Raw genomic sequence first — 26,179 nt, 5'->3', positions numbered from 1 at the left:
GAGACCCGGAGCGACGGTTTGCCCATCGCTATCCGGGTCTCGCACATGCACACGACGGAGCCGGCTCTGTCGTGCGCATGCGCACTGGGCCACCATCGACCCGCTTGCGAGCGTATTGCGCTCGCGAGCGGGTCTGAATCAGGCCCAGAGTGCTATAAACCTGAACCAAGGGAGAGGTATACAGGGAGACAGCCTTAACCTCTGAGAACAACAGCTTTCAGCAGTGCACCCAAGGTGGACTGTGAGCATCTCACACACGAGATGGTCAGAAGTAGCAAGACGCAGACGCAGGATTCCGCAACCGGAAGTTGCGTCTGAGTTGGGGGAGGAGCGGCCGGGTGCGTGCCTATCTCCCCTAAGCTGCGATTTTGGCGGCACGGGTACGCTGGCCTCACAGTTTTTAGAGGCTCCTAGTGGGCTCTAGCGAGGCTACTACCCGTCCCCGGTGACAGACTAAAAGGCCCCAGCCGCCTTAGTGAGGCCACGTTAGACGAGACTTTCACCCGCAGCTCCCGCCGATGCTTCTCCTACACTGGAGGCCTGAACTGCTTCGCACACGACTCCCCTCACGAGGAATCTCCTTACTTGCCATCTCCGTGAATCCGAACGCAGTCTGGACCCCAGCGATGCCGCTAGCTGAGCCACGCTGAGGCCTGCCGAAATTCCCAGGGCATGTAGCGGTAGTGGCATTTCGGCATCGGCGGAGGTAGGAGTTGCAGTATATGAATCGTATTCGGCGCCTAATACTGCTAACTCAGAAGTTAAAAAAACTAAGGTAAATCAAAAAAGAAAAAGCCTGGGACTGCCTAGGCAGTCCCGCAGTTAAAATGGTGCGTCTGGATACTTGCTGCGCACAAAACAGAAAAACTGAATGCCTGTGGCTGGAGGCGGGATATATAGGGAGGAGGACCAGTGTATGCTGGGAGGTTCAAAAGCTGTAAGTGGTTTGGTGCAATGGATCACTCCAACTACATACCCCTAAGGTAGATCCTGTGGACCCTGAAGAAGAAAAGCAGAGTATTTTTTATTTTCTACTTATCTTATTCTTTCACTGTATAATGTTAAATTTTAAAAATGTTTGAACAGTAGAAACACAATTTATAGATAAACAATACATTGAATGATCACCTCCCCCACTGCAGTATAGACATCTGACAGTCCTCCAACATATATAGCATAGTGTTTCTTAAACAATTCTCATATTATAGTTCTGTACGATAAGTTTAATAAAGGTGACTCAGACTTTGCACCTAACTCATAACATGGTAATCTGCAAAAGGGAAGTAAAGTTGGCCACAACCTAGACAATTTTGTGCACGATTTGCCAGATTTTGACGCATCAGAACGACAAATCGTGCATAATATGTGCAAATCGTGTCTGACAATAGCGATGCGCGTACCCGCGGGTCGTCTGTCATATCTTCAGATCTTACTTACAGCAGGCAAGTTCTGGCAATCTCATACACGACGCACTGGAAATCATTAAGGACGCATGATAGGTCGTTGATCAGATTGGACACTAAGCACCACATCGTGTCCTGGAGTGCCGGGGAGAGTTCAAGGGAAATAGTTAACGACACTGCATCGTTTGCAAGTCGTTTAGTGTGTGGCCAGTTTAAGAGATCCTAGTGGACATTTTTATTAAGAATACACACTGCAATAATTGTATGTATATATTATTATTCAGTAAAATAGCCATGTTATATTAATGCCAAACAGTGGCTTAACTTGCTCTTTAACTGCACGCCACGTGCCACACTGCTTTTCAGATAGCTTGTGTGTGTAATATGTTGGAGAGGAGTTCTTTATCTTCCATCACACAGAAAAGACTTGAAGCTTTATAATATAAGTACTCTGAATATAACTGGGGGATACATCTATTCTTCTTGCGCCACATGAATCCAGACGCCTGGCACGTCTTAGAAACTCTGCCACGTGCTTGAGTACCTTTTCTTGAATTTTGCGTCTTATTTCACTAATAGTGTACTAAGTAGCAAATAGTGTACTAAATACTACATTTAGATTACTATTTTTTGTAGCAAAAGGAATTGGTATATAAAGTAGCAGATTAAGCAAAACGATGTGGGGCGTGAGCCACTCGTACTGTATCCGAGTGATTGGCTCCACGCATCGTTATGCTGAATGTTCTACTCTATACCAATTCCTTAGCAACAAAATATACTAATCCTAAATAGGTGACTGTGGACACATCCATACATCAATGACCAACGGTAATACAAGTTACAAATGGATGTGCGATCAATAGCCATTACAGTTATTTGACCCATATCAGCCACCGTTAACGGTTTTGTGATGAAGGAATATCTAAACCATACTTCATAACAAAAGTAGCCTATAAGGATAAGACTGAACACTGCTTTTTATTTCCAAACTCCATAAATTCACATTGTTGGAGATTTCAATAATTATCTTCTCAATAAAACCTCCTTTTAGTGTAGAACCAAGAGAGAAGTACATGTTTGAGGCCTTGTGGCTCAAACACAATATATTACACAGATCTACAGCACACAATCATTACTTACACGTGCAGTTGAATCTCTGCTACAAGTCACAAGCACGTCAATGGTAGGATGCAGGTCCAGCCCATAGACTGCACTTAGATGACCATGGTAATGCCTTATGACCTAGTCAGGGAAAAAATGGCAGCACAGGTTAGCATCAGAAAATAGTGAATTTCAAATATATTTTAGACAAATAATATTTACAGTAGAAAGCTTTAAGTCAAAATGTAGGAGAGATGGTTAATACCTAGGCTTTCTGCTTTTACTTACATAGCAGGAGATTTATCAAAGTAATAATGAAGTCATTTAATTTACATAAAAGGCTGGATTAATAACTACACAGGTATGACATAGGACTTGATGTAAGATTAGAGACAAGCGGTGTAGCTAGTTTGTTGTGGTGGTTGTTGCACAGGTTTATTTTGTTTTTTTAATATCTTTATTAAATTGTCTGAAAGGATGCGGTCAAGAAATGTGTAGTAATAATTGTTACAGTAAAAATGTACATTATGATGCAGTTTTTGTTTATTTTTATAACTCTATAATATGTCACATTTCAATATGCTATAAACAGAAGACTTTGCAATAGTGTTATCAATATCCCAAACTACTATCTGTCATTCCCCTCACTAACTTGCCTATCTCCTCTTCAAGTACATCGTAAATGCAGCCGCTAGACCACAGGCTCTCAAACTCGGTCCTCAGGACCCCAAACAGTGCAGGTTTTCCAGGTCTCCTCACAGAATCGCTATTGAAATAATTAGCTCCACATGTGGATCTTTTAAAATGTGTCAGTGAGTAATGAATACACCTGTGCACCTGCTGGGTGACCTGGAAAACGTGACCCGTGTGGGGTCCTGAGGACAGAGTTTGAGAACCACTGCGCTAGACGCATTGTCCATCTCTTAGTACGGTACATCACTCTGCATATTGCTACACTGGCTCTTCCAGTCCTCCACAATCCAATCCAAATTACCCATGCTCACCTACAAAGTTCTCACAACCACCCTTCAAGATCTTACCTTACTCCGACCTTAACCCAACACCAATGCATGTTCACAGCTATTACTCAAATTGCATAGACGCAAAAGAAATATTCAACAAAATTTTAATACTTTCTTATATAGAATATATTTAGAAGATACCATTATGGTTTAATACTTTTTTTATGTAGAATATATATTACCATGGTTTTTAGAGGTACAATAATAAAAGTTATATTTTAAATAAACACAAAATAACGAGTGCCCCACTAAGAATTTTTTTTCTTTTGCATCTATGCATTTAGAGTAATTGATTACTTGTAACAAAATTCTGGGAGCACCACCAACCAGGTGCTATATCTACAATAGAACATATAGCAATTATGTTGGTTTGAACAGATTGTCATAAAAAAGCAATGTTTTCAGCCTGTGCAGATCCCTTCCCAAGTATTGCAATGTTCACAGCTATCCCAACCACCACACTCACTCCTCTTATTTCCATAGTGATAACTTCCTATTGGAATGAAAGATTGCTAGTGAGCAGGGCCCTCCTTACCCTGTGTTTTCAGTTCTGCAATTATTCTGCATATCTTGTAAATCCCTGTTTTACCCATGTGTCCTGTTTTCCACACAGTGCTGCACAGTAATGTGGCACCTTACATATCTGCAATAATATTAATGATAATATAATAACAAATCTAATTTTAATCACAAGTTTTAAAGATATTGGTTGTCGACAACACTGTCAGCACCTACATACATTCATTAGCCCTAACTGATCCACAGATGCTACAGTCTCTAATTTAGTAACTGCATATATCTGGAAACTGTACACTAAACCATAATCAACCAGACACTGGCTTTCACTGTCTAACTTGTACTATAGATGCCAATCATATGATTGTACAGATGTAATGGTTAAAGGCATTTTCAGTTTACACAGCAAGGTAAGTAATAAAGAGGTCTGCTTAGCGTAGTATTCCCTGGGTAAATGCATTATTTATAGACACAATACATACCTTATTATATTCTAGATCCCAGCACTTCACCTGCTTGTCCTCTCCACAAGAAAATAAATATGGGCTTCTGGAGCTCACAATCACTCCTCGGACAGTGCTTATGTGTCCTGTTAAGGACAGCTTTAATTTACCACTTGCCAGATCCCAGATCTCGAGAGAAGATAGAAATTAAGTCAAACTGTGCAGTACAAAACCTCTCTATAAACCAAGAATCTTATTAAAACGATGAGAAGAAAACCAATGTACAGTTGTGCTTTGTATTAAGAGGATGTCTCTCCTGGGCCCACTAACAGTAGCTGGAGTCATGTGTTCTCCAATGATATACAGGCAGAGACAGAAAGAAAACAGAACAGAATCAGACATTAGTGGTGCAAAGCCAAAGAGCTGGGTCTTCACTGCACAGACTAAAAGATGTAACGAAAACTGCTGTCACTATGCTACAAGCTTAAAATGACAAATTCTTATTCTCTATTTGATATAAAGCGATCAATATTTTACACATACATATTTATTCTCCTTTAGGTAGCACGGTTACTGTTTGCTGTTATTTGTTAACCACGGTTATATGCTGGATACACACTTGGTCGACGGGTCGGCCAAATGCTGACCTGACAACTAGTAAGTGCATATACACTTAACAATCGTCTTCCCAATGTGTCGGGCCTGACGTCACAATTGGGTGGGCATTTAAATTTGCTCGCTGCCAGATCCCGGCAGCATGTGTATGGGCGATCCGTAGGTCGCTCGTACACACCAGCAGATTCACCGATATATCTGCTGACATATCAGCTATCTGCTGACGTATTGCTCTCGATATATACAACTGAACGTTCGATCTATCGCCCAGTGTGTACCCAGTGTTAGAGGAAGCCTAATAACTGCAACTTAACTGTAAAAACAAAAACCAGTGCAGTGCTTCTAGTACCACCGTATCACATATGTGCATTGTAAGATTTCTCCAGGTAGTGTTGTCCCAAACATATACTTATAATTGGGCTTGAGAAACAGACAATTGATAGTAAAATATTGATAAGAAGTTCCAACAATAAAAAGGCATAGCCGTCCTGTCCATAAAACGGTTACAAAAATCTGTAATCCTTTTCTCAAAAAACTCACATGTACAGGGTCTATATAGCAAACACAGAATTTATGATTTTTATACATAATTTCTTTCATTTCACATCACATAACTACCATGGTATTAAGTGAGCGCTGAATGCTAGCCAAGTGAGACTGCTTCTATTTCAGCAATTTGCTTGTTAGTTACATTGATTCGCACATCTAAACCATTCCAACATGGAAAAGAAAATTGCTTTTTCTTCGTTGCTGAAGCCGGCATGAAGAAAATTACAAAGGCACAATGGGAGTGCTGGAAATTATACCCTTCAGCACGAAAGAACTAACTCTCTGGTGAAGTCCTCTTACCTTAATTGTCCTGTCTGCCGAGCCTGTAACAAACCACTGGTTCCCAGGTTCAACTGCTATGCATCGCACCCACCCTAAGTGACCACTGATAACCTGTACAAAGAGCACACACTTCATTTATAAACAGTGAACACAAAAAAAACAAGTTTATGAGACGTTGCCTAGCAACCACAAGAAGTATTACGTGCTCGGGATATATTGCAGGATACACTATATAAAAAGTAAGTTCTCAAAGGCATAGCTACTTAAATAGATCAGTTACGATAAAGCTCTTTAATGGTAAAATGACTTCTGCAGCACATAACTAAAGAAAACTACAGATGAGCTATGAGCAGGAAATAGTAAATGTACTTTGCACAATAGTCTGAGGAGAACGAGGTTAAGACTCACGCGGTACAATTTCCAAGGGGAATGCCACTGTGGTTTGGGCATCGTTGGCGCTTTCTTAGCTACTAATGCCGAGTGTTTTGTTCCACCAGACTCCATAGCAGCCTAAAATACAAAGAGATATACTGAACCTATTTCATAATGAAAACTCTTCATCAAAAAAGTGCATAAACATATACGCCTCTCTTATTTTCTCTGGCGTATTAGCTTAAAATGGGAATTCTCTAAACATGTCTGTCTCTCAATATACAAGTGATCAATTTCACCAGTCTACACATACAGGCTGGTATCTGGTCAGAATGGCGACATGGATATAAGGTGGACATTTAATATGTCAAAGATACATTTTTGGCTTAGGGTTAGACTTAAATATTACTTAATATGGGGCCTGATTCAGACCCACTCGCGAGCGGCTGTCCGCTCGCAAGTGGGTCGATGGTCTGTACTGAGCATGCGCACGAGGTAGGGAGCTCCGTCGTGCGCATGCGCCAGACACGACGAGCGAAGGACTTTCCTTTGCTCGTTGTGTCCGATCAAAGAGGGCGTGCTGTCAATGTTGATTGACAGCACGCCCCCTTTGGTGGGCGTGCCTCCCTGACGGGGGCGTTCCTACGGGAACGCCTCCCGTCAGAAGCCGGCCCACTGACATCACTAGTGATGTCAGTGGGAGTGATTTTGGCTCTGATAGAGCCAAAATCACTCCGGAGCTTGCGGTTGAAAACCTCAACCGCAGGCTCCGGCTCGCAATTTCGATGGTCGCGATGGTCACGACCATCGCGGCCATCAAAATGCACGCTCGTATAGCCTGTGGGTGGTGACCCACAGCTATACGAGCGTCCAGGAGGACGCTCCATGAAAATGGAGCCCGGCCCTCATTCAGAGCGTGCGCTCTGCTCAGAGCGTACGGCTCTGAATGAGGGCCATGGTTTCATTTTGACATATTGCTTCTTGTCCTAATGCCCATGTGACAGTAGACATTCTAAATGTGGACTTTTATACTACATCTCTACACACTCACTATCTCTGAGTTAGTTTCCCCTCAGACAGGTACATTAAACTTACAGGCTCCAATATTTTAGGCGACTTGGAAATTGAGAACGGTAGAGAGGAACTATCTGTTATTAATACATCGGCTGTTTACTAGTAAAGGTGATTGTTTTTCTTTAAAATGTGCAAAAGGGGAGCAAGAAACAAGGATGGCGTCGTTCCTTCAGACCTCTTCCACATTCAGTGAGGCCTTTCGGTGAGCCAGGAACAGAGGTGAAGACATTTGTTCCACAATGGGAGCAGACACGCACAGGTCACCAGTGAAAGGAGTAACAGATGAAGCTATTCTACTCAATTACATCCCCTCTATACAGGCCACACACAACTTTACATATTTTCTCTTCTATACTCTCACATCTCACTGACCCCAGGCCAACATTGTGTGACTGGGTCATACAGGCCACCGAGAACCTCTGCTGTCTGGCTGGACCAATATGCAATAAGCAGCACTTATCCGTGTACATCAATGCCTAATTCCCTATAGAGCTTGTTTGCAGGGCTCTCTTACCTCTGTCTGTCATTACACAGTCTTGTTGTATTATTCCTTTATTACAGTTTTGTTCCCAATTGTAAATGCTGGCGCTATATAAGTAATAGCTGTGCCATAAACATGAGAAGCATTATTTTAATTCCCCATGTCTATTACCTTACATTACCTGCTGTAAGGTGTGTAATAATAATATTAGCCAAAATGTATAACATTGTGTGTAAGGCAAACAATGCTTTTCGCTGTTTTAGACAAACTTTCAGAGCCAGAGATACAAAACCCCAAAGAGCAAAACAGAAGTACTCGGGTACTACCTCTGGTAATCACATACCGTTGGAAGTACTCAGGGAGCTAAAAGTAAAGTGAGACGAGGGAAATATTCACAGTTCCTCCATTTCTCTTCTACAAGTACCCCCAAAATAAGAGGAACATCATTATTAGGTCAGTGTCTCTATCCTACAATAAAAGTCCCATTGCTATGCAATAACAGGAGAGGGGCGACCTGGCCTCACGTCTAAAGTACTGCTAGAGTACTCATTCCCAACAGGCAGCAAAACAAAATTCTAAGAACATTCACGTGTGCTTCCTAAAATGTTGTGTACCCAATATTGTTCACTAAATGCATCACTGAGGGGCCGTACATGGAGGCACAGACAGACATGGGAATACATTTCCACAAAAACCAGAGAGAAATTGAGACACTAAACATCTGGTGCTGACACTCTAAGACCTCAATTTAGTATGGGCTTTACGTTGCTTCATGATGCTGCCTGCACCAATCACAAGAGGTTCTCTCTTACGTTGGTTTGGCGTGTGCCAGGAGAACGTTACCTGCCTGACTGCATTGTGCCAACTGTTAAGTTTGGTGGAGGAGGGATAATTTTATGGGGCCATTTTTCAGGGTTTGCACTAGGCCCCTTATCTCCAGTGAAGGGCAATCTTAATGCCTCAGCATACCAAGACATTTTGGACAATGCTATGCTTCCAACTTTGTGGCAACAGTTTGGAGAAGGCCCTTTTCCTTCCAACATGACTGTGCCCCAGTGCACAAAGCAAGGACTATAAAGACATGGGTTGATAAGTTTGGTGTGGAAGAACTTGAATGGCCCACACAGAGCCCTGACCTCAACCTTATTGAGCACCTTTGGGATGAACTGGAACAGAGAATGAGAGCCAGGCCTTCTCATCCAACATCGCTGCCTGACCTCATAAATGCTCTACAGAATGAATGGGCACAAATACCCACAGAAACATTCCAAAATCAGGTGGAAAACCTTCCAAGAAGAGTGGAAGCTGTTATAGCTGCAAAAAGGGGGACCAACTCCATAATAAAGTATATGTATTTGAATACAATGTCATTACATTCCCTGTTGGTGCAATGGTCATGCATCTGAATACTTTTGGCCATATAGTGTATCATGGGATTATGGTTTTTTTTTTAAACTATACACATTCATAAACTATTACTTTTCCAGTTGGGAAGTACATTTTTGGCTTTATGTTACATTATCACCACCTTTCCTTTTAATGCTTCATGTTTTATACACAGAGCGCCAAGTGAACTTACCAGTGACAGACCAGGTGGCTGTGAGCGCTCAGAGAATCCAGCTTGTCTGTAAATATCTGCGACACCCGCAGCAGTGCGGTGAGCGTCTAACCTGTGTAGAAGAGAAGTTCAGATTACAAACAGAGAAAGGTTTATAAATAAGGTTGCCATTGTGCATATAGGTGGTATAGACAATTTGCAGGATCTATATTTTATTTCAATTACCTGATTCCATGACAGGACAGTTGTGCAAGTATCATTATAAATATAGATCTGTATGTGCAATGCCTATTAATGTTCCATATATTGCTCTGTTAGCAAAGTGATCTTTACAGGGATAATCTGTGAAACATTTACCTTGATTGTGAAGGTGGCAGTGCCAGAGCCAAAGACTGTGCTGCAGACTCACTGGGCATTCTTTGGATCTGAGTATCAGCCGTCAAAGCAACACCTAGAAAAGAATGTATAATACACAAGTTATGTTAAAGAGAGAATAATGGAACATATATAGAAAACCACTCTATACAGTAGAAGTTACCATGGAGTTCAAGGCTTTAGTGTACAGTAGGGAGTGCATTGCCCCATAGAATATTTACTAATGTAATCTGATTGCACATGTGACATTGCACAGATAACCTGCAATATTTAGTGTGATCAGACAGGGAAATGGGCATCAGCCACACATTTGTGGCTGGAGATGTCCATGGGTGGGATATAAACCAAATAACACTAAGGGGTCTATGTACTAAGCAGTGACAAGAGACAGAGGGGGTCATTCAGACCCGCTCGAGAGCGCAGGACGCTCGCAAGCGGGTCGATGTTACCCCAATGAACATGCGCACGATGGAGGGAGCTCCGTCGTGCGCATGCGCGAGACCCGGACACCGACAGCCAAGCTGTCGCTCCGGGTCTCGCACCAAAGGGGGCGTGCTGTCGATGGTGACTGACAGCACGCCCCCTTTGGTGGGCGTGCCGGGGTCGTGGCTGCCAGACGGAGGCGTTCCCATGGGAACGCCTACCGTCTTGGTCCGGCCCCACTGACATCACTAGTGATGTCAGTGGGAGTGATTTTGGCTCTGATAGAGCCAAAATCACTCCAGGGCTTGCGGTCACCTAGACCTTACCGCAGGGTTTCGTCGCAAGCCCGATGGTCGCGATGATCATGACCATCGCGACCATCTTTTTGGCCGCTCGCATATGCTGTGGGTGGTCACCCACAGCTATGCGAGCAGCCAGGAGGCCGCTCCATTTTCATGTAGGAAGGCCCCTGATTCAGAGCGAGCGCTCTGGTCAGAGCGTGTGGCTCTGAATCAGGCCCAGAGTGAAAAGTGATAAGTCAGTGATAAGGTGCCAGCCAGTCAGCTCCCAACTGTCATTTTTCAAACACAGCCTGTGAGATGACAGTTGGGAGCTGATTGGCTGGTACTTATCACAGACTTATCACTTTTCACTCTGTCTCTCAACACTGCTTAGTACATAGACCCCTAAATATCGAAAATTAAAAAATTCTGTGAAATCTTGTGTGTGTATTATTACTACATTTTGTTTATAGGGTGCCACAAGTGGTCCGCAGCGCCGTACAGCGTGCACAGAAACTTACTTTACAATACAGTAACCAAAATCTAAACAGAGCACAATTAACAACTAGCAACACAGTTCTCCATACACAATACAGCTGGGAAGGTGAAGGCTGTCATTGAAGTGCTAGAGAAGAGAGCTGTGAGACAGTAGGGAGGAGGTCCCTGCTCCTAGGAGCTTACAATCTAGGGGAGAGGGGAAACAGACAGATGGCATGAGTGTGTAGAAGGGGACCTGAGTGCAGGAAGTAGGCAAGTTAGAGATGGCTGAGGCAGGAGGGAAAGTGACCTGGTGACACAGTTATGTGGTGGAAGGGTAAGCTTTGATGAACAGGTGGGTTTTCAGTGCACGTTTGAAGCTTTGTAAGCTCGGGGAGAGCTTGATTGAGCGAGGGAGCTCATTCCAGTGAAGGGGAGCTGCACGGGCAAAATCTTGGATACGAGCATGAGCGGAAGTAACCAGGGTGGAGGGGTGTATGTGCAAGCTTACATGTATGTTCTGTACTAAGATCACAGATCACTCCCAAGAGTTTCACTAGGTAACAGTTTGGCAGCAGTATAGGAGGAACAAAAATTAGCCATTTACACAACAGTAAGATGAAATACCTGGTCCTGATGGATATGGATGCGTTCCAGTTACCATGTATTCAGACTCAAGACCTGTTCAAGATAAAGCACATTTTATAATAAATAATACTGTATTGAAGTAAAAAAAAAAAAAAAAAAAAAAAAAAATATTCATAAAATTACTTGATGTTGAAACGTCATAAAATATCGATATTTTCCAACACGTGTAATCATACATATAACCTCCTTGCGCAGTAAACAGCCCTACTAGTCACGCCTTGCTGTGGCATGACTCGGTAGCGTACAGCGTCTTTTTGTGTGCCTTTTATACCCGCTAATGCTTCTTATTCACACAGTGATGGGAATAGGATGCACAAGCAGCTTCTGCTGATTAGAATGATATGCGGCATCTCTATATTCTGTGTGTGACTGAGCGTGTGACTAGTTGACGCGAAACACTACGTTACAACTGCTTGTGCGTCCTATTTGCATCGCTGTGCGAATAAGACAAATTTGAAGGTAAAAAGTTGCTCTGAAATACATTCAGCGCTACTGAGACACACTGCTCTCATGTGTAATGTGTAACGCGACTTATAATGCACAGAGGTTAGATGTATGTGGACACATCTATAGATTGCGACACTTGTTATCATTGATTACAATACCTGCTGACAGAATACTACAAAATTAGGGCTATTTAATATCATCACGTTGGGGATTAGCTGCGGAAGCAACAGATTCCACATGTCAACTACAGAAGGCAGATTCCGCTCACTCCCCAAGAAGCTGCGAACAGAATCTGCATACCATAATAGGCAGATAAAAGCGCAACATGTTACTAAATAACTTCACTTTTTAAAACAGAATTCTGCATAAATATTAAGTTACCACAAAGATACAAGAGAATTTGTACTATAGGAATAGATAAAAACAGTTTTCAAGAAATGGTATCCTGCATAGAGGCCATTTCCCTTCTTCCCCAGACTAACCTTCTAATACCTTCCTTACAAGCAGGCCAATTCCTGTTTACCAGAGACAGGGACAACCCGATGACCATTGCACAACATGCTACGCACAAGTCATCCAGACAGACTACCATGTGGATTTGGCTATGCTGTAGTGGTTGTTTTAGAAGATGGAGGTGCTACCAAAAGCAGGTGGCCCTCAGCTAATACCGACAACAAGCCACAGCACTAATGTGTGTGAGAGTACTTCTCCCCAGTCTTCACCTTCCCACCATTCTGGCTTTAGCACAGAGATTCTCAGACTACACCCCCAACACGAACTCTCCCCTCAGATGACTGGTTAAAAAACTCAACCAATCAGAGTGTAGAGGACACAGGTAATATTTTTCCACTTTCATGTATTCAGTTAGTTGACAGCTTGGGTGGGTTATAATCACATGCAACTAAATATCCTCTTATTGTTCCGTTGGACTACATCAGGAATGAGGAAATGAGAATTTTTTTTCCCTATGATCAATTCTATGAACTCTGCAGAGAGCGGTGGTCAAAAAGAACTCTGGAATCTCAAAGTATTCTAACAAATCCCAGCATGCACTTCAGGGACATCTACTGTAGTTCTACAATATCAGGAAAGTCGCATGTTACCTACATTTACATATCTAGTGTTCACTCTAGGAGGCAGGGTTCTGACCTCTGAGGGGGGCACATTTCAATTTTGAAAGGAATAATTTGGATTGTAATATAAAGCCAACAACTCACATTATATCACAAAGTAGTGCCCAAAATTCACATTATATGCCATATTACTTTTTAAATTGAAGTTGTGGCATGATGGGCAAATAAAAATAGGCTTAAGCTGAGTATACACCTGACAGATATCTGCAGATCGACTGATCTGCAGATATATAATCTGTAAATGACGGTTGTTCATACACACTGAACCAACATCATCATCTGTGGTCCATCTTGCCAGGGGCTGCGTCGCGACCCTCTCCCAGTCAGCCTCTGCAGCAAGTCAGCCGACCGCCCATACACACAGCACGATGAGCAGATATATCTGCCATCGGCTGTGCTACACAGCCAACGTGATATCGTCTGCACACACTGGCCGATGGGACACACAATATATAATGGCCGTACAATATAATGGCCAATATAAACCATTGTGTACCCAGCATTAGACTGTACCAAGGAGACAAGTAAATAATTATGCTAGATAACAGTGGTTTTATATCATCTATTGTACAATCAGATATCTAGTAAATGTTTACAGAACCTAATGTTTGGTCTCACTGGATACTAAGCTCCACAGTGCGCGGTGACAGAGACTGAATTGTACACTTACAGCTCTGAAAGTTGTCAATTCAGAGACAGTAATTTCTATCACATGGGACCGACAGAGACTCAAATAACCAGTCTCAGATTAGAAAAATCCCACCATTTTTAAAATATGTAAAAATCAGCCATCTGACACCTTTTAGGTACAGCTAATAGTCACTAATAGCCTTAAATACTGTTCTGTAATGTTACTTGCCATTTTTGGGTTATTTATGGTGATTTTCCCACTCATTCACTGTAAAATGAATGCACTACATCACCGCAATCATCGCAAATGACCACTTACAATTAAATTACAAGAATCGCTCTTCACGAAAATGAGTTGCAATGTGTGCGATTTTTACACAGGGAATTCTTTATAAGTAAAAAAAAAACCTAACGTAGTTACACATCCAGCCCATTTACACAGCCTAACTGTAACAAGTTTGGGAAGTCAAATAGCCTTAGTACCTTGCCATGCTTGCTTGCCTATAATTACACTCTAGAAAATATGTGTTACAAATCAATAGGTGTCCGTGAGCAAACCACTTTGGGGCAGCAGAGGTAGATCATATATCACTACACCATTATATATGTTAGATGGAAGCTAGTCCAATTTTTCCTGTCTTTAGTTTCTGCAGTCTAAACTCTCTGTAAGAGCATTTAACTACAATATCATCTCACAACTGGTTCCAACCTTGCACAAAGTCACATTGCCAGCACTTCAATGAGATCGATTTTCTGACTGCACACCATATGAACAATAACTAAATATATTCTTTCAAACAGGTTTCATATGGGTATAATAGGATACTCACTGTCTGATGGCTCCACAAATTGAACTGCTAAGCAGTCTCTACTAGTCAAGTAACAGAACCAAGGACCCACTTGGCCACACAATTAGGTGGCCAAATTAGACAAGATCAAGCCAGTCAGCTGCATGGTTTAGAAGGTAACTGCGCACACAGTGTGAAAGGTCATCTTTGGACCGGATTTACCCATGCCAAATAAACTATTCAATTTTGGATTATTACAGAGCATGATATTCATTTTAGGGCTGCAACATTTAGTCTGTACACAAAAAAGGAAAGAAAACAAAACACAAGTCACAAAAGGAGATTCCAAACCTTGACTATTGGAATAATGTTCATATGGATCGCCCATTACATGATGTCCTTTCTCCCGGTTTTCCCTTAGTGTGGGCATGTGAAGTACAGGTCCATACTCTGTCCGCAATTTCACAGCCATTTTCAATTTGTGGCTAGTAAGGAAAGAAACATAAAACTGTGGATCCATACATTCTTAAAATAAGTGACTTATTTATTAAGTAAAACACTTACTTATTTATGATTTGTCGTTCTTAAGTAGTCTCTAGTCTTCCTCCACTAAAAGATAGATGCATCCCCCAATTGATAAGTATTTGCAGAGGATTGGGATATTCATTTTTTAGCTGTGGTTTGGTAGATACACATTTTACAATGGATTCCTCCATGGCAGTCATATGTAATGTATTTCACAATCCAAAGTCCACATTGGAGTATTATACTGTAAGGTCATTTGCTCTCTACGGAGTTACCCATGAAACATACAGTAAATGGAGGATTTGTACTGCAAACAACATAGATATGACCAGTGCACAGGGAACAATAGCTCCAATGCATTCAGCACAATGCTACATATGTGTTCCTTTTGGAATGCACCTAATCCAACACACCTGCCCTTTACATAATGCTGCATTCAACAGCATGGTACCCATAGCTAAAATATGAATAACTAATCCTCATCCTTATCCATTTTTGTAAATAGACAATTCTGAATGCTACCCCAGCTACTTGAACAGAGTCCACTGCGGTACCGTAGGCCCATGTAAAGCACAAAAAATATTTTAACTGTTTCAAAGCAAAGAGCAGGTACAGTTCCCAAATGTTTTCACTCTATGGCTTCAACTGCACTGCTGTACAATATGGGCTACTCTGCAGCAGCAACACTTTTAATTACAGTGAGCACTGTCTGCAGGATCACAGGACTGAGTGAAGGATAATGAGAGAAGAATAGCAAGAAATGCAGCCACTAATGACAATAAAAAGATGTATGTAATTCTGCTAGCACCAGTAATTATGTAATATTATTATACATAGGGGGTCTCACAGAGCTGTATAATCATACACCATGGTTACTAAATGCATGCGCACCTTTGTATTACCCCCACTCCTCCCCAGTCTTGACCTTGACAGTTCCACACAGGATCTGCCACCCACAGACAATCACACAGAAGAGCTAGAAAAATCTTTCCTCCATAATTGGCTTGATAAATGGAGCCCATAGTATTTATTACTTGCTTATGTAACACATGGGTTTCCATAAATACATGACTATAGTATTTGTTGGTTGCTGTGTGCTCAATTATTATTTAACTCACAGGTTTTGATGAGATAATCTAAAGCTTATTCCCTGAACCTGCACAACAGGTACAATGATAACCTGTTATTTCTCTCCATTATTTATTGTGCATAAAAACAGGAGCCAGCAGGACAGAAGTAATTAAAGACTTCCTCAAACAGTATGTGTTGTAATTACAGCTTCCATCAGTAGTTCACCTTTCAAGACCCTCTGTTCTACAGTGGCTATGTGTTTATTACTCCAGTTGGTTGGATATTTACTTCTAAACACCTCAAAAGGGACATGTTACATTGAAAGAGGTAATATCTAGCTGCGCTTTGAAACTGCAATGGTATATTGATCTTACCTCTCTTCATCAATTGGGATTGGATTGGCATTGTCAGCCACAAACATGTCATGGGTCCTCTTCAAAGATCTGAAAACCAGTGTGTGGACGGAGTGTTTCTGCACATCCTGCAAGCACAATTCATATGCAATTAGAGGCCTGAGAAACAGATTACTAAACACTCGAGGGGCCGAACATGAAGGAAACTACAATGAACTATATAAAGCACTGTAAACCAGAGTTTCCCAAACTCCGCCATTACAGTCCAATTTTTAAGGATATCTATGCTGGAGTCCAGATGGTTAAATCAAATTGACTGAAGTTCTAACTAAGTCACCTGTGCTCAGGCATGGATATCCTTAAAACCTGGACTGTAATGGCAGTTTTACTGTCCAGGCTGCTATAAACTGTATAATGTCAAATATGATTTTTATCACATTCACTAATAGATTTCATTAAAAAGACTTCTAATTTACACTTCCACAATATGACAAAGTAAAATGTAGAGGGAAAAACAAACATAAATAAAATGGCGTATCAATGTGATAAAAATGCAGCTAAAACACCACACAGAATGACATGGTAGGCTCTATAATAAAACATTACATTTGGAAGACATTGGTCAGTCAAGCTCCTTTATGTAATACACTGCTTCCCTTGAGGAGTTCTCAGCTCAGCTGCAGCTAGGGATTGCCATCGACTATTCATAATCAATGGTTTATGGCCGATATTGAATGCTTTTACCATCGATGTGGGAGAACCAGATAGTTAACCTTCATCGATGGTAAAGCATAACCAAATGTTTTTTTGTAAGGTGGAAGAACAAAGCATAGATCCGCCCCCAACACCCGTGAAACCCCACCCCCAGGATCTGATTTGCCCACGGGCCAGTCAAAGACTAGAGATGACCATCGGTTGGGGAAACAATCAATGTTCATTCATTGCATAGTTTGTTACCATCGATGGTCACAACATTGATGGCCATCTCTACCTGCAGTTCCCTTTGGCAACAATTGTAGCGTATGACTGGTCACGTTACATACTGCTGCCAATTCCTCCAATTTGACAACTAAAGTCTTTAAGGGGTATTCTGGATATCATCCTAGTATGAATCTTAGGAAACATAATCATGTGGTGAAGTCAGGTTTTTGAGTTATATGTGCTGACTACATACAGTATGTTCTCCATGTGATTGTGGTGGTTTTTCATTAGCTGCAGCAGTTTCTTCTCACAAACAGTGTAAAAAAAATAAATAAAGGTGTGTTCGTTTGATAGGAAATTTAGAATAAGCTTCAATGGGTCAGGGATATGCTGGCACTATAGAAAATATAATACATTACCCAGAAAGCCAATGACAGCTCTGCAAAAAGTGAACAGAAACCTCTAACAAAATGGAGCCATTGAGGGCTCAGAAAAGGGCTAAATAATTTTTTCACATTGTTACTTAACAATTCCATTGATTTTGATGAGATATTTATTGGGTGTTGCATTCTGTATGAATCCACCTTAAGACTTTCTATATCTTCAAAATGTGTTCTGCTTATTTGTGACGTAAAAAACATTTCAGCAGTATCGACTGTGCAGAGGTTATTGACAATAAAGACAAGTACGATGAGGGCCCTCTTATGCAGAGACCGCTGAACAGAAGACTTGCGCTGCAAATTAAGTGGATGATAAATATTCTGTGACACAAATTTCCCAATCTGGGGATTGTATGTGATTATCTATAAATAGATTTATGCCTGTTATGCATGTGGTTTGTAATCACCTTAAACAAATCTTGTTATGACAAGTGATATTGTTCACATACCACTCGCAAGTAAGACTTCATATAACTTGAAAAAGTAAATAAAACTAAATTTATTCTTGAATTAAAATGTCCAACAATTAATCTGGACATTAACCGTTGCAGTGGAATATAAAACAAATGTTACAGGCAAAACCAAATCAACACTGAATTGTGAAGTGTTGCATGACAATTTCCTTTTCAATGTTGTAGTATTTGTTGTATTTTTTTCTTTAAATATCACAACAAAATTTTCATTAGCGTCCTATATAAATTATGTATGTAATAAAAAAAAACTACTAAAATGTGAGTTATATATTTTTGGTTTGCCCAAAATCAGACAATGGAAACATGGCTACTGGTAAAATGTTTGTTTTCTTAAAGGACAACTAGTTAACAAGTGTTTTGTTTCGGAGGTAACTGCTGACTTAATAGCAGTTTATGCCACTTTGTGCTCTGTTATTGGCTGCCGAAAAGAAAGACACAATCATTGGGGCAGATTTACTATGTGTTGGTTTTTCAAAGGCTTTGACCAATGGCAGTAAAACTGCAACAGAAACAAAAATGCTTAACAAGCATGGCGAGGCATTTTTTCTGTTGCCGCTTTAAATCAGATGATCAAAGCCGCAGACCATCGGCGTCTTTGAATAATCAATGCATATTAAATATGCCTCCATGGTTTCTTCTGGGAGTCTAGATATTTAATGAATGCAAAAACATGTAATGCATATTAAGTTGTGAACATATGCCAATGTGCCATCCTAACCTTTTGCTTGCAGCACAATATGCTAAGGAAGGATTGCACACCACAGAAGATACCTACTGAGTAACATTCTCACTGTAATAATGCTGGGTAGACACTTGTCGATATATATCGTTCAATCAACAAAGAGAGAGTGCATTCTAAGGTGTTTACACTCGACATGTCTGCATACGACGAAGTTCACAGACATATCAGGTACGTCCTGCCACACACCCAGCCCATGCCATTTGCCATGCGATCCGCTGACCATCCATACATAAGCTGAAGGGACCACTGACACGTACATGAACAAATTTAAATATCCACCCATTTGTGATATCACATATCGAGCGGCCAATTGGTAAGTGTGTATAGCTTACCAATAGGCCAGTGAGATGGCGGATCGGGCTACTCACCGATCAATCGTCTGTGTACCCAGCATTAGAGTTTCGAAACTGAAATATTACTAAAAACAAGGGAGAAAACTTTGATAAAAATGCCACAAGTTTTACCCACAGATGTCTATGGATGATGCTTGTATTCCAATTCAGGTTCTGTATTGCCAGGCAAATTTAACAATGTCGACAGTAATCTGACATGTAACTGTGTGGACAAAGATTAGCTTTTTCTTTTCTAATATTTCATATATCCCATGGAGCAGAATTAACAGCAAACTAGGTTGCGCAACTCTTCACAGCAAGCAAAACCCACAGATTTTTGCAATTCAATTAGAAATCCTCATTAAGATCACAGGTCTCAAAGGAAGTTAACGCAGCATTTAGTTTGCAACTCCAGACTAGGTGAAAAGTATGGAGAATCCTTATTTTAATGTAAAATGTTGGGACACAGTGAAATACCCATGGAATACCCACCCTTCACACCTTCCCCTGAATAACAATGTATTTGGAGGCTTTTAAATAGTAAAATATGGCCAGTAAATACTGTCTCATTTATCAGGTGATTTTATCTAAAAAAGCAAAAAAAAACGGGTTAAATGATGTGAGACATTTATATTGGGTACTGTGTTGAAGGGTTTTATTGAACTTGCAGATAGGAGAAGTGTTTTTTTTTTTCAAACATGTATATACACATCTAAAAATCACTATACCCCAAAATATTCTACAGACCTGTATTAGCTGAAATGCACTTACTGCCTATAATTTTTCCATCATTTATAAAAGTTGCAAAAAACACAACAATTTGAAACCACTAAGTGCATCCAATACTATATGGCCTATAACAGCCTTCTACACTGTCCTGCTGCCTTTTTTTAAAATGTATTTTGTGGTTCAGGATGATTTGCCTACTCCTTCATGTACTTCACATAGGTCTCACTACAGAATTAACGAACATCATTGCCCCAAAACCCACGACTTGCCATGTGCAACTGACTTGTGTGGGTACCAGGAGCATGTTTCATGAAAATATTCTGCAAAGTGCGCTTTAATGTAACGTGGGATTAATACTACGGAACTCACAGCTAATTGAATTCGGACCTTAGTATGTCTCCTCACCCCCTTGTATGTACTGTAATTGCAGGGAATGCCTGGAAAATTACATAGCTTAAACATTAACTAGAAGTAATAAGCACTACTGAAGAAATCATGATTTATAGATATTTAATATATACAACTGGAGACCAAAATGTTTATTCATAAAGGCAGCTGCACTTTGTATAAGTTTAATTATGTTAAATAAATACATCTCCTGCCTTTATATCATGAAACTAAAAGCAGATACAAGCATTGCTGGCTTTACATATATTATTAAGGTATGATCTCAGGACAGTTATTTACAAGAGCACAGCCAGCTCCAGACAGAATCAGAAGGGAACATGATCTGAATTACTATGCGATTTTTGGAGACTTGCAGTGAATACATAAAAAAGGCAAGCTACCATAATAAGGATACCTAGGGCAGTATTTGCTAATTGACAATGCACAGGACAGTTCCAGACCAGAATAAAACTGCAGCAATGAAACCACAGACTGAAATTATAGAAGGGCTATAAAAAAAAAGAAAAGAAAAAGGAAGAGAAATAGCAGCAGGTAATATTTAGGAGCCAGAAAATGTTGCAGATATAACGCAGCTAGACAGAGACAAGATTCACAAACTGCTAGACTGAAAATCTAGCAACATGTATAACAAAGATAAAATGGAAGGCATGCAAACTCATATTCCTGTACGAAACATAAATACAAACACCATAAACAAATGTTACTAATTACAACCAAACAATAACAAAGTACCCCCCCCCAAAAAAAAAATCACATTTTGAACATTCCAGTAAAATTCTGTTTAGTTATTTGTAACATATGTTTCCTGTTTGTATGTTCATTAGAATACATGTACTTTTTGGAATTCATAAACCACTGTAGACTTATCTATAACTCAAGCTTCAGTATGGTATAAAAAATAACCCACAGGATGGGTATATATATTCAATTATTCCAGTTAAAAGATAAAACTGGATACATGAAGTACTTTAGTAAAGTCGTACCGGAGGAGGGGTGGGGAGCCAGCGGGTGTTGGTTTGCAGGGATTCCGGCTGCAGCCTTGAGGAAGAGACTACAATTCTTGAAACGCATTGGATATCTACACCTGTGTCATCTCCTGGACCAGAAGGACAACAAACAAAGATCCCCGGACGATTTGGGTACAAACTAGTGGAGCCATTGCAGGGTCACCCGGAATCCCTGCAAACCAACACCCGCTGGCTCCCCACCCCTCCACCGGTACGACTTTACTAAAGTACTTCATGTATCCAGTTTTATCTTTTAACTGGAATAATTGAATATATATACCAACACCAAGAACACTCTGGACATTCCCCTCGTCCATCCCACTCACCCATCCAGCTTCAATACACATGCTGGTAAATCTGACTGAATCTACTCGTTCTGTCGGGGTGTTTGCCCACCATTCCCAACCCCAAGAATTTTTGGACCAAACCCATAACCCTTGGGTACCCCCCCATTCATGATTTTGTATGCTAAGTGTTTCATGTTTTCATACGTCTTCACATGTTTTTTTTATTATCACATGTTTTTTACTATGATGAATAAATGTCATATTTGTTTCACTTAATAACTGGAACCTCTCATATGTTCTCATATGGTTAAATACTAAATTATGCCTATAGTAGGTAAAACCCATTTTATTGCCATATACAGTTTTCCTACTAGAAAAACTCATTACCCACCAGACCTGCTTACATTCAGGGAGTGCCCAGGGTCACATATACCCACACCAGGGCAAATTTGAATGCCCGCCCAGTTGTGAAGGTAGTCCAGACATATCGAGCGGGCGACTGGTAAGCTTATTAAATTGGCCGCTCTGACGGCAGATGGCAATGCAGTGTACTCAGCATTACAGATCATTCTAATTGCAGCAGGAAACAGCAGAATTGGCAATATCACTTTACACCCTACAAAATAGATCAAACTTTTTCCAGTTTTATTTATACATTATAACCCTCAACACGAAAGTAAAAATAACATTTATACAATATTAAATAATTTTATTACTAAAATACCTGGTTTGGATAAGTGATTATACCCTTAAGTTGGGTAAACACTATACTGTACCATATATTGGCTGATCACAATGACCATCGTAGTGTGTACCCTAAAATCCACCCAATTCATTGCTTTACGAACTTGGTGGTCGCATCTTCCCAAATTATGTGCTGCACATCAGATGGGACGATGCTACAGATGACACAGTGTTGTTACATTATGCGGATTGTGCATTGTGTACAGCAATGTGATATATTGTTGCATCGCTGAACTGTGTACCCAGCTTTAGACTAACCATAATAAACTTGCTCCAAATCAATTACTTTTCAGATCATACAACAGGCTAATTACAGGTGATTTTGTTATTTAATAAATTGTGTACTTTTATAATGACTGCGGATTGTAGCTTTTATATTTATTCAATATATATTAGTAGTTGTGGTGCCATATTTTTTCTATATGTTGGAGCCTTGGTGTTCAATAAGGTGTTGAATAGGCAAACCCCTAGGCTAGCGTCTGCTATTATTTAGTTTTGCAGAGTGGGCGCCTTTTTTTGTTCTTGCTAGTTATTAATATGATGGGGACTGAAGACATAATATGATGGGGGAGCAGTACTGGAGACACATTGCAGGTTATATGAAGAGGGGGGTAGTGCTGGAGACATAGTACAAGTAAAATGATGGGGGAAGCAGTGCAGGAGACAATATAGGTGATATGATGGGGAGGAGCAGTGCTAGAGACATTACCGGTGACATTATGGGGAGCAGTGCTGTACACACATTACAGGTAATACAAGGGAGGAGCAGTACTAGGAGCAGGTGATACGATGAGAGAACACTGCCTGAAACACATTACAGGTGATATGATGGAGGAGAGCAGTGTTGGAGGCACAGTACAGGTGATATGATGGGGAGAGCAGTGCTGGAGGCACAGTACAGGTGATATGATGGGAGAGCAATGCTGGAGGCACAGTACAGGTGATATGATGGAGGATAGCAGTGTTGGAGGCACAGTACAGGTGATATGATGGGGAGAGCAGTGCTGGAGACACAGTACAGGTGATATGATGGGGGAGCAGTGTTGGAGGCACAGTACAGGTGATATGATGGGAGAGCAATGCTGGAGGCACAGTACAGGTGATATGATGGAGGATAGCAGTGTTGGAGGCACAGTACAGGTGATATGACGGAGGGAGCAGTGCTGGAGACAGTACAGGTGATATAATGGGAGTGGGAGCAGTGCTGGAGACACAGTACAGGTGATATAATGGGGGTGGGAGCAGTGCTGGAGACAGTACATGTGATACGATGATGGGGGAGCAGTGCTGGAGACACAGTACAGGTGATATGATGGAGAGCAGTGCTGGAGGCACAGTACACGTGATATGATGGAGAGCAGTGCTGGAGGCACAGTACAGGTGATATGACGGAGGGAGAAGTGCTGAAGACACAGTACAGGTGATATGCCGGAGGGAGCAGTGCTGGAGGCACAGTACAGGTGATATGATGGTGAGAGCGGTGCAGGAAACACAGTACAGGTGATATGATGGGGAGAGCAGTGCTGGAGACAGTACAGGTGATATGATGGGGAGAGCAGTGCTGGAGACAGTACAGGTGATATGATGGAGAGCAGTGCTGGAGGCACAGTACAGGTGATATGACGGAGGGAGCAGTGCTGGAGACAGTACAGGTGATATAATGGGGGTGGGAGCAGTGCTGGAGACACAGTATAGGTGATACGATGATGGTGCGCAGTGCTGGAGACACAGTACAGGTGATGTGACGGAGGGAGCAGTGCTGGAGACACAATACAGGTGATATGACGGAGGGAGCAGTGCTGAAGACACAGTACAGGTGATATGATGGAGAGCAGTGCTAGAGGCACAGTACAGGTGATATGATGGGGAGAGCAGTGCTGGAGACAGTACAGGTGATATGATGGGGGTGGGAGCAGTGCTGGAGACAGTACATGTGATACGATGATGGGGGCGCAGTGCTGGAGACACAGTACAGGTGATATGACGGAGGGAGCAGTGCTGGAGGCACAGTACAGGTGATATGACGGAGGGAGCAGTGCTGGAGACACAGTACAGGTGATATGATGGAGAGCAGTGCTAGAGGCACAGTACAGGTGATATGATGGGGAGAGCAGTGCTGGAGACAGTACAGGTGATATGATGGGGGTGGGAGCAGTGCTGGAGACAGTACATGTGATACGATGATGGGGGCGCAGTGCTGGAGACACAGTACAGGTGATATGACGGAGGAGCAGTGCTGGAGACACAGTACAGGTGATATGACGGAGGGAGCAGTGCTGGAGACACAGTACAGGTGATGTGACGGAGGGAGCAGTGCTGGAGGCACAGTACAGGTGATGTGACGGAGGGAGCAGTGCTGGAGGCACAGTACAGGTGATGTGACGGAGGGAGCAGTGCTGGAGGCACAGTACAGGTGACATGATGGGGAGAGCAGTGTTGGAGGCACAGTACAGGTGATATTATGGGGAAAGCAGTGCTGGAGGCACAGTACAGGTGATATTATGGGGAGAGCAGTGCTGGAGGCACAGTACAGGTGATAAGATGATGGGGCGCAGTGCTGGAGACACAGTACAGGTGATGTGACGGAGGGAGCAGTGCTGGAGGCACAGTACAGGTGATATGATGGTGAGAGCAGTGCAGGAAACACAGTACAGGTGATATGATGGGGAGAGCAGTGTTGGAGGCACAGTACAGGTGATATTATGGGGAAAGCAGTGCTGGAGGCACAGTACAGGTGATATTATGGGGAGAGCAGTGCTAGAGGCACAGTACAGGTGATATGATGGAGAGCAGTGCTGGAGGCACAGTACAGGTGATATGACGGAGGGAGCAGTGCTGGAGACAGTACAGGTGATATAATGGGGGTGGGAGCAGTGCTGGAGACACAGTACAGGTGATACGATGATGGGGGCGCAGTGCTGGAGACACAGTACAGGTGATGTGACGGAGGGAGCAGTGCTGGAGACACAGTACAGGTGATATGACGGAGGGAGCAGTGCTGAAGACACAGTACAGGTGATATGATGGAGAGCAGTGCTGGAAGCACAGTACAGGTGATATGATGGGGAAAGCAGTGCTGGAGACAGTACAGGTGATATGATGGGGGTGGGAGCAGTGCTGGAGACAGTACATGTGATACGATGATGGGGGCGCAGTGCTGGAGACATAGTACAGGTGATATGATGGAAGAGCAGTGCTGGAGACACAATACAGGTGATATGATGGAGGAGCAGTGCTGGAGACACAATACAGGTGATAATGAAGGAGGGAGCAGTGCTGGAGACACAGTACAGGTGATATGACGGAGGGGAGCAGTGCTGGAGACACAGTACGGGTGATATGACGGAGGGGAGCAGTGCTGGAGACACAGTACAGGTGATATGACGGAGGGGAGCAGTGCTGGAGACACAGTACAGGTGATATGACGGAGGGGAGCAGTGCTGGAGACACAGTACAGGTGATATGACGGAGGGGAGCAGTGCTGGAGACACAGTACAGGTGATGTGACGGAGGGAGCAGTGCTGGAGAC

The 26,179-nt window shown here is 42.0% G+C and overlaps 1 protein-coding gene across 2 annotated transcripts in view; it reads right to left on the bottom strand.

Moving 5' to 3' along the window:
- Positions 1 to 26,179, bottom strand: part of PLRG1 (pleiotropic regulator 1) — a 51,132-nt gene that overhangs the window by 18,971 nt on the left and 5,982 nt on the right. The window contains exons 1-10 of one of the 2 annotated variants that reach the window (XM_088475317.1): positions 16,589 to 16,676; positions 15,183 to 15,292; positions 14,970 to 15,103; positions 11,600 to 11,653; positions 9,774 to 9,867; positions 9,438 to 9,528; positions 6,340 to 6,441; positions 5,950 to 6,042; positions 4,525 to 4,674; positions 2,544 to 2,645 (exon numbers count right to left, since the gene is read on the bottom strand). In XM_088475317.1, coding sequence (XP_088331443.1) covers positions 2,544 to 2,645; positions 4,525 to 4,674; positions 5,950 to 6,042; positions 6,340 to 6,441; positions 9,438 to 9,528; positions 9,774 to 9,867; positions 11,600 to 11,653; positions 14,970 to 15,090 — 807 coding nt within the window. In that variant the 5' untranslated portion in view covers positions 15,091 to 15,103; positions 15,183 to 15,292; positions 16,589 to 16,676. Of the gene's footprint in view, positions 1 to 2,543; positions 2,646 to 4,524; positions 4,675 to 5,949; positions 6,043 to 6,339; positions 6,442 to 9,437; positions 9,529 to 9,773; positions 9,868 to 11,599; positions 11,654 to 14,969; positions 15,104 to 15,182; positions 15,293 to 16,588; positions 16,696 to 26,179 lie in introns of those variants that run through there. The other variant, XM_088475316.1, reaches the window with a different exon arrangement.

This window comes from Taudactylus pleione, unplaced genomic scaffold (assembly GCF_031769625.1).
Source record: "Taudactylus pleione unplaced genomic scaffold, aTauple2 ptg000170l, whole genome shotgun sequence".
Taxonomy (NCBI): Eukaryota; Metazoa; Chordata; class Amphibia; order Anura; family Myobatrachidae; genus Taudactylus; species Taudactylus pleione.
Note: the sequence above shows the minus strand (reverse complement) of the source record. Positions and strands in the feature narration are given on the sequence as shown.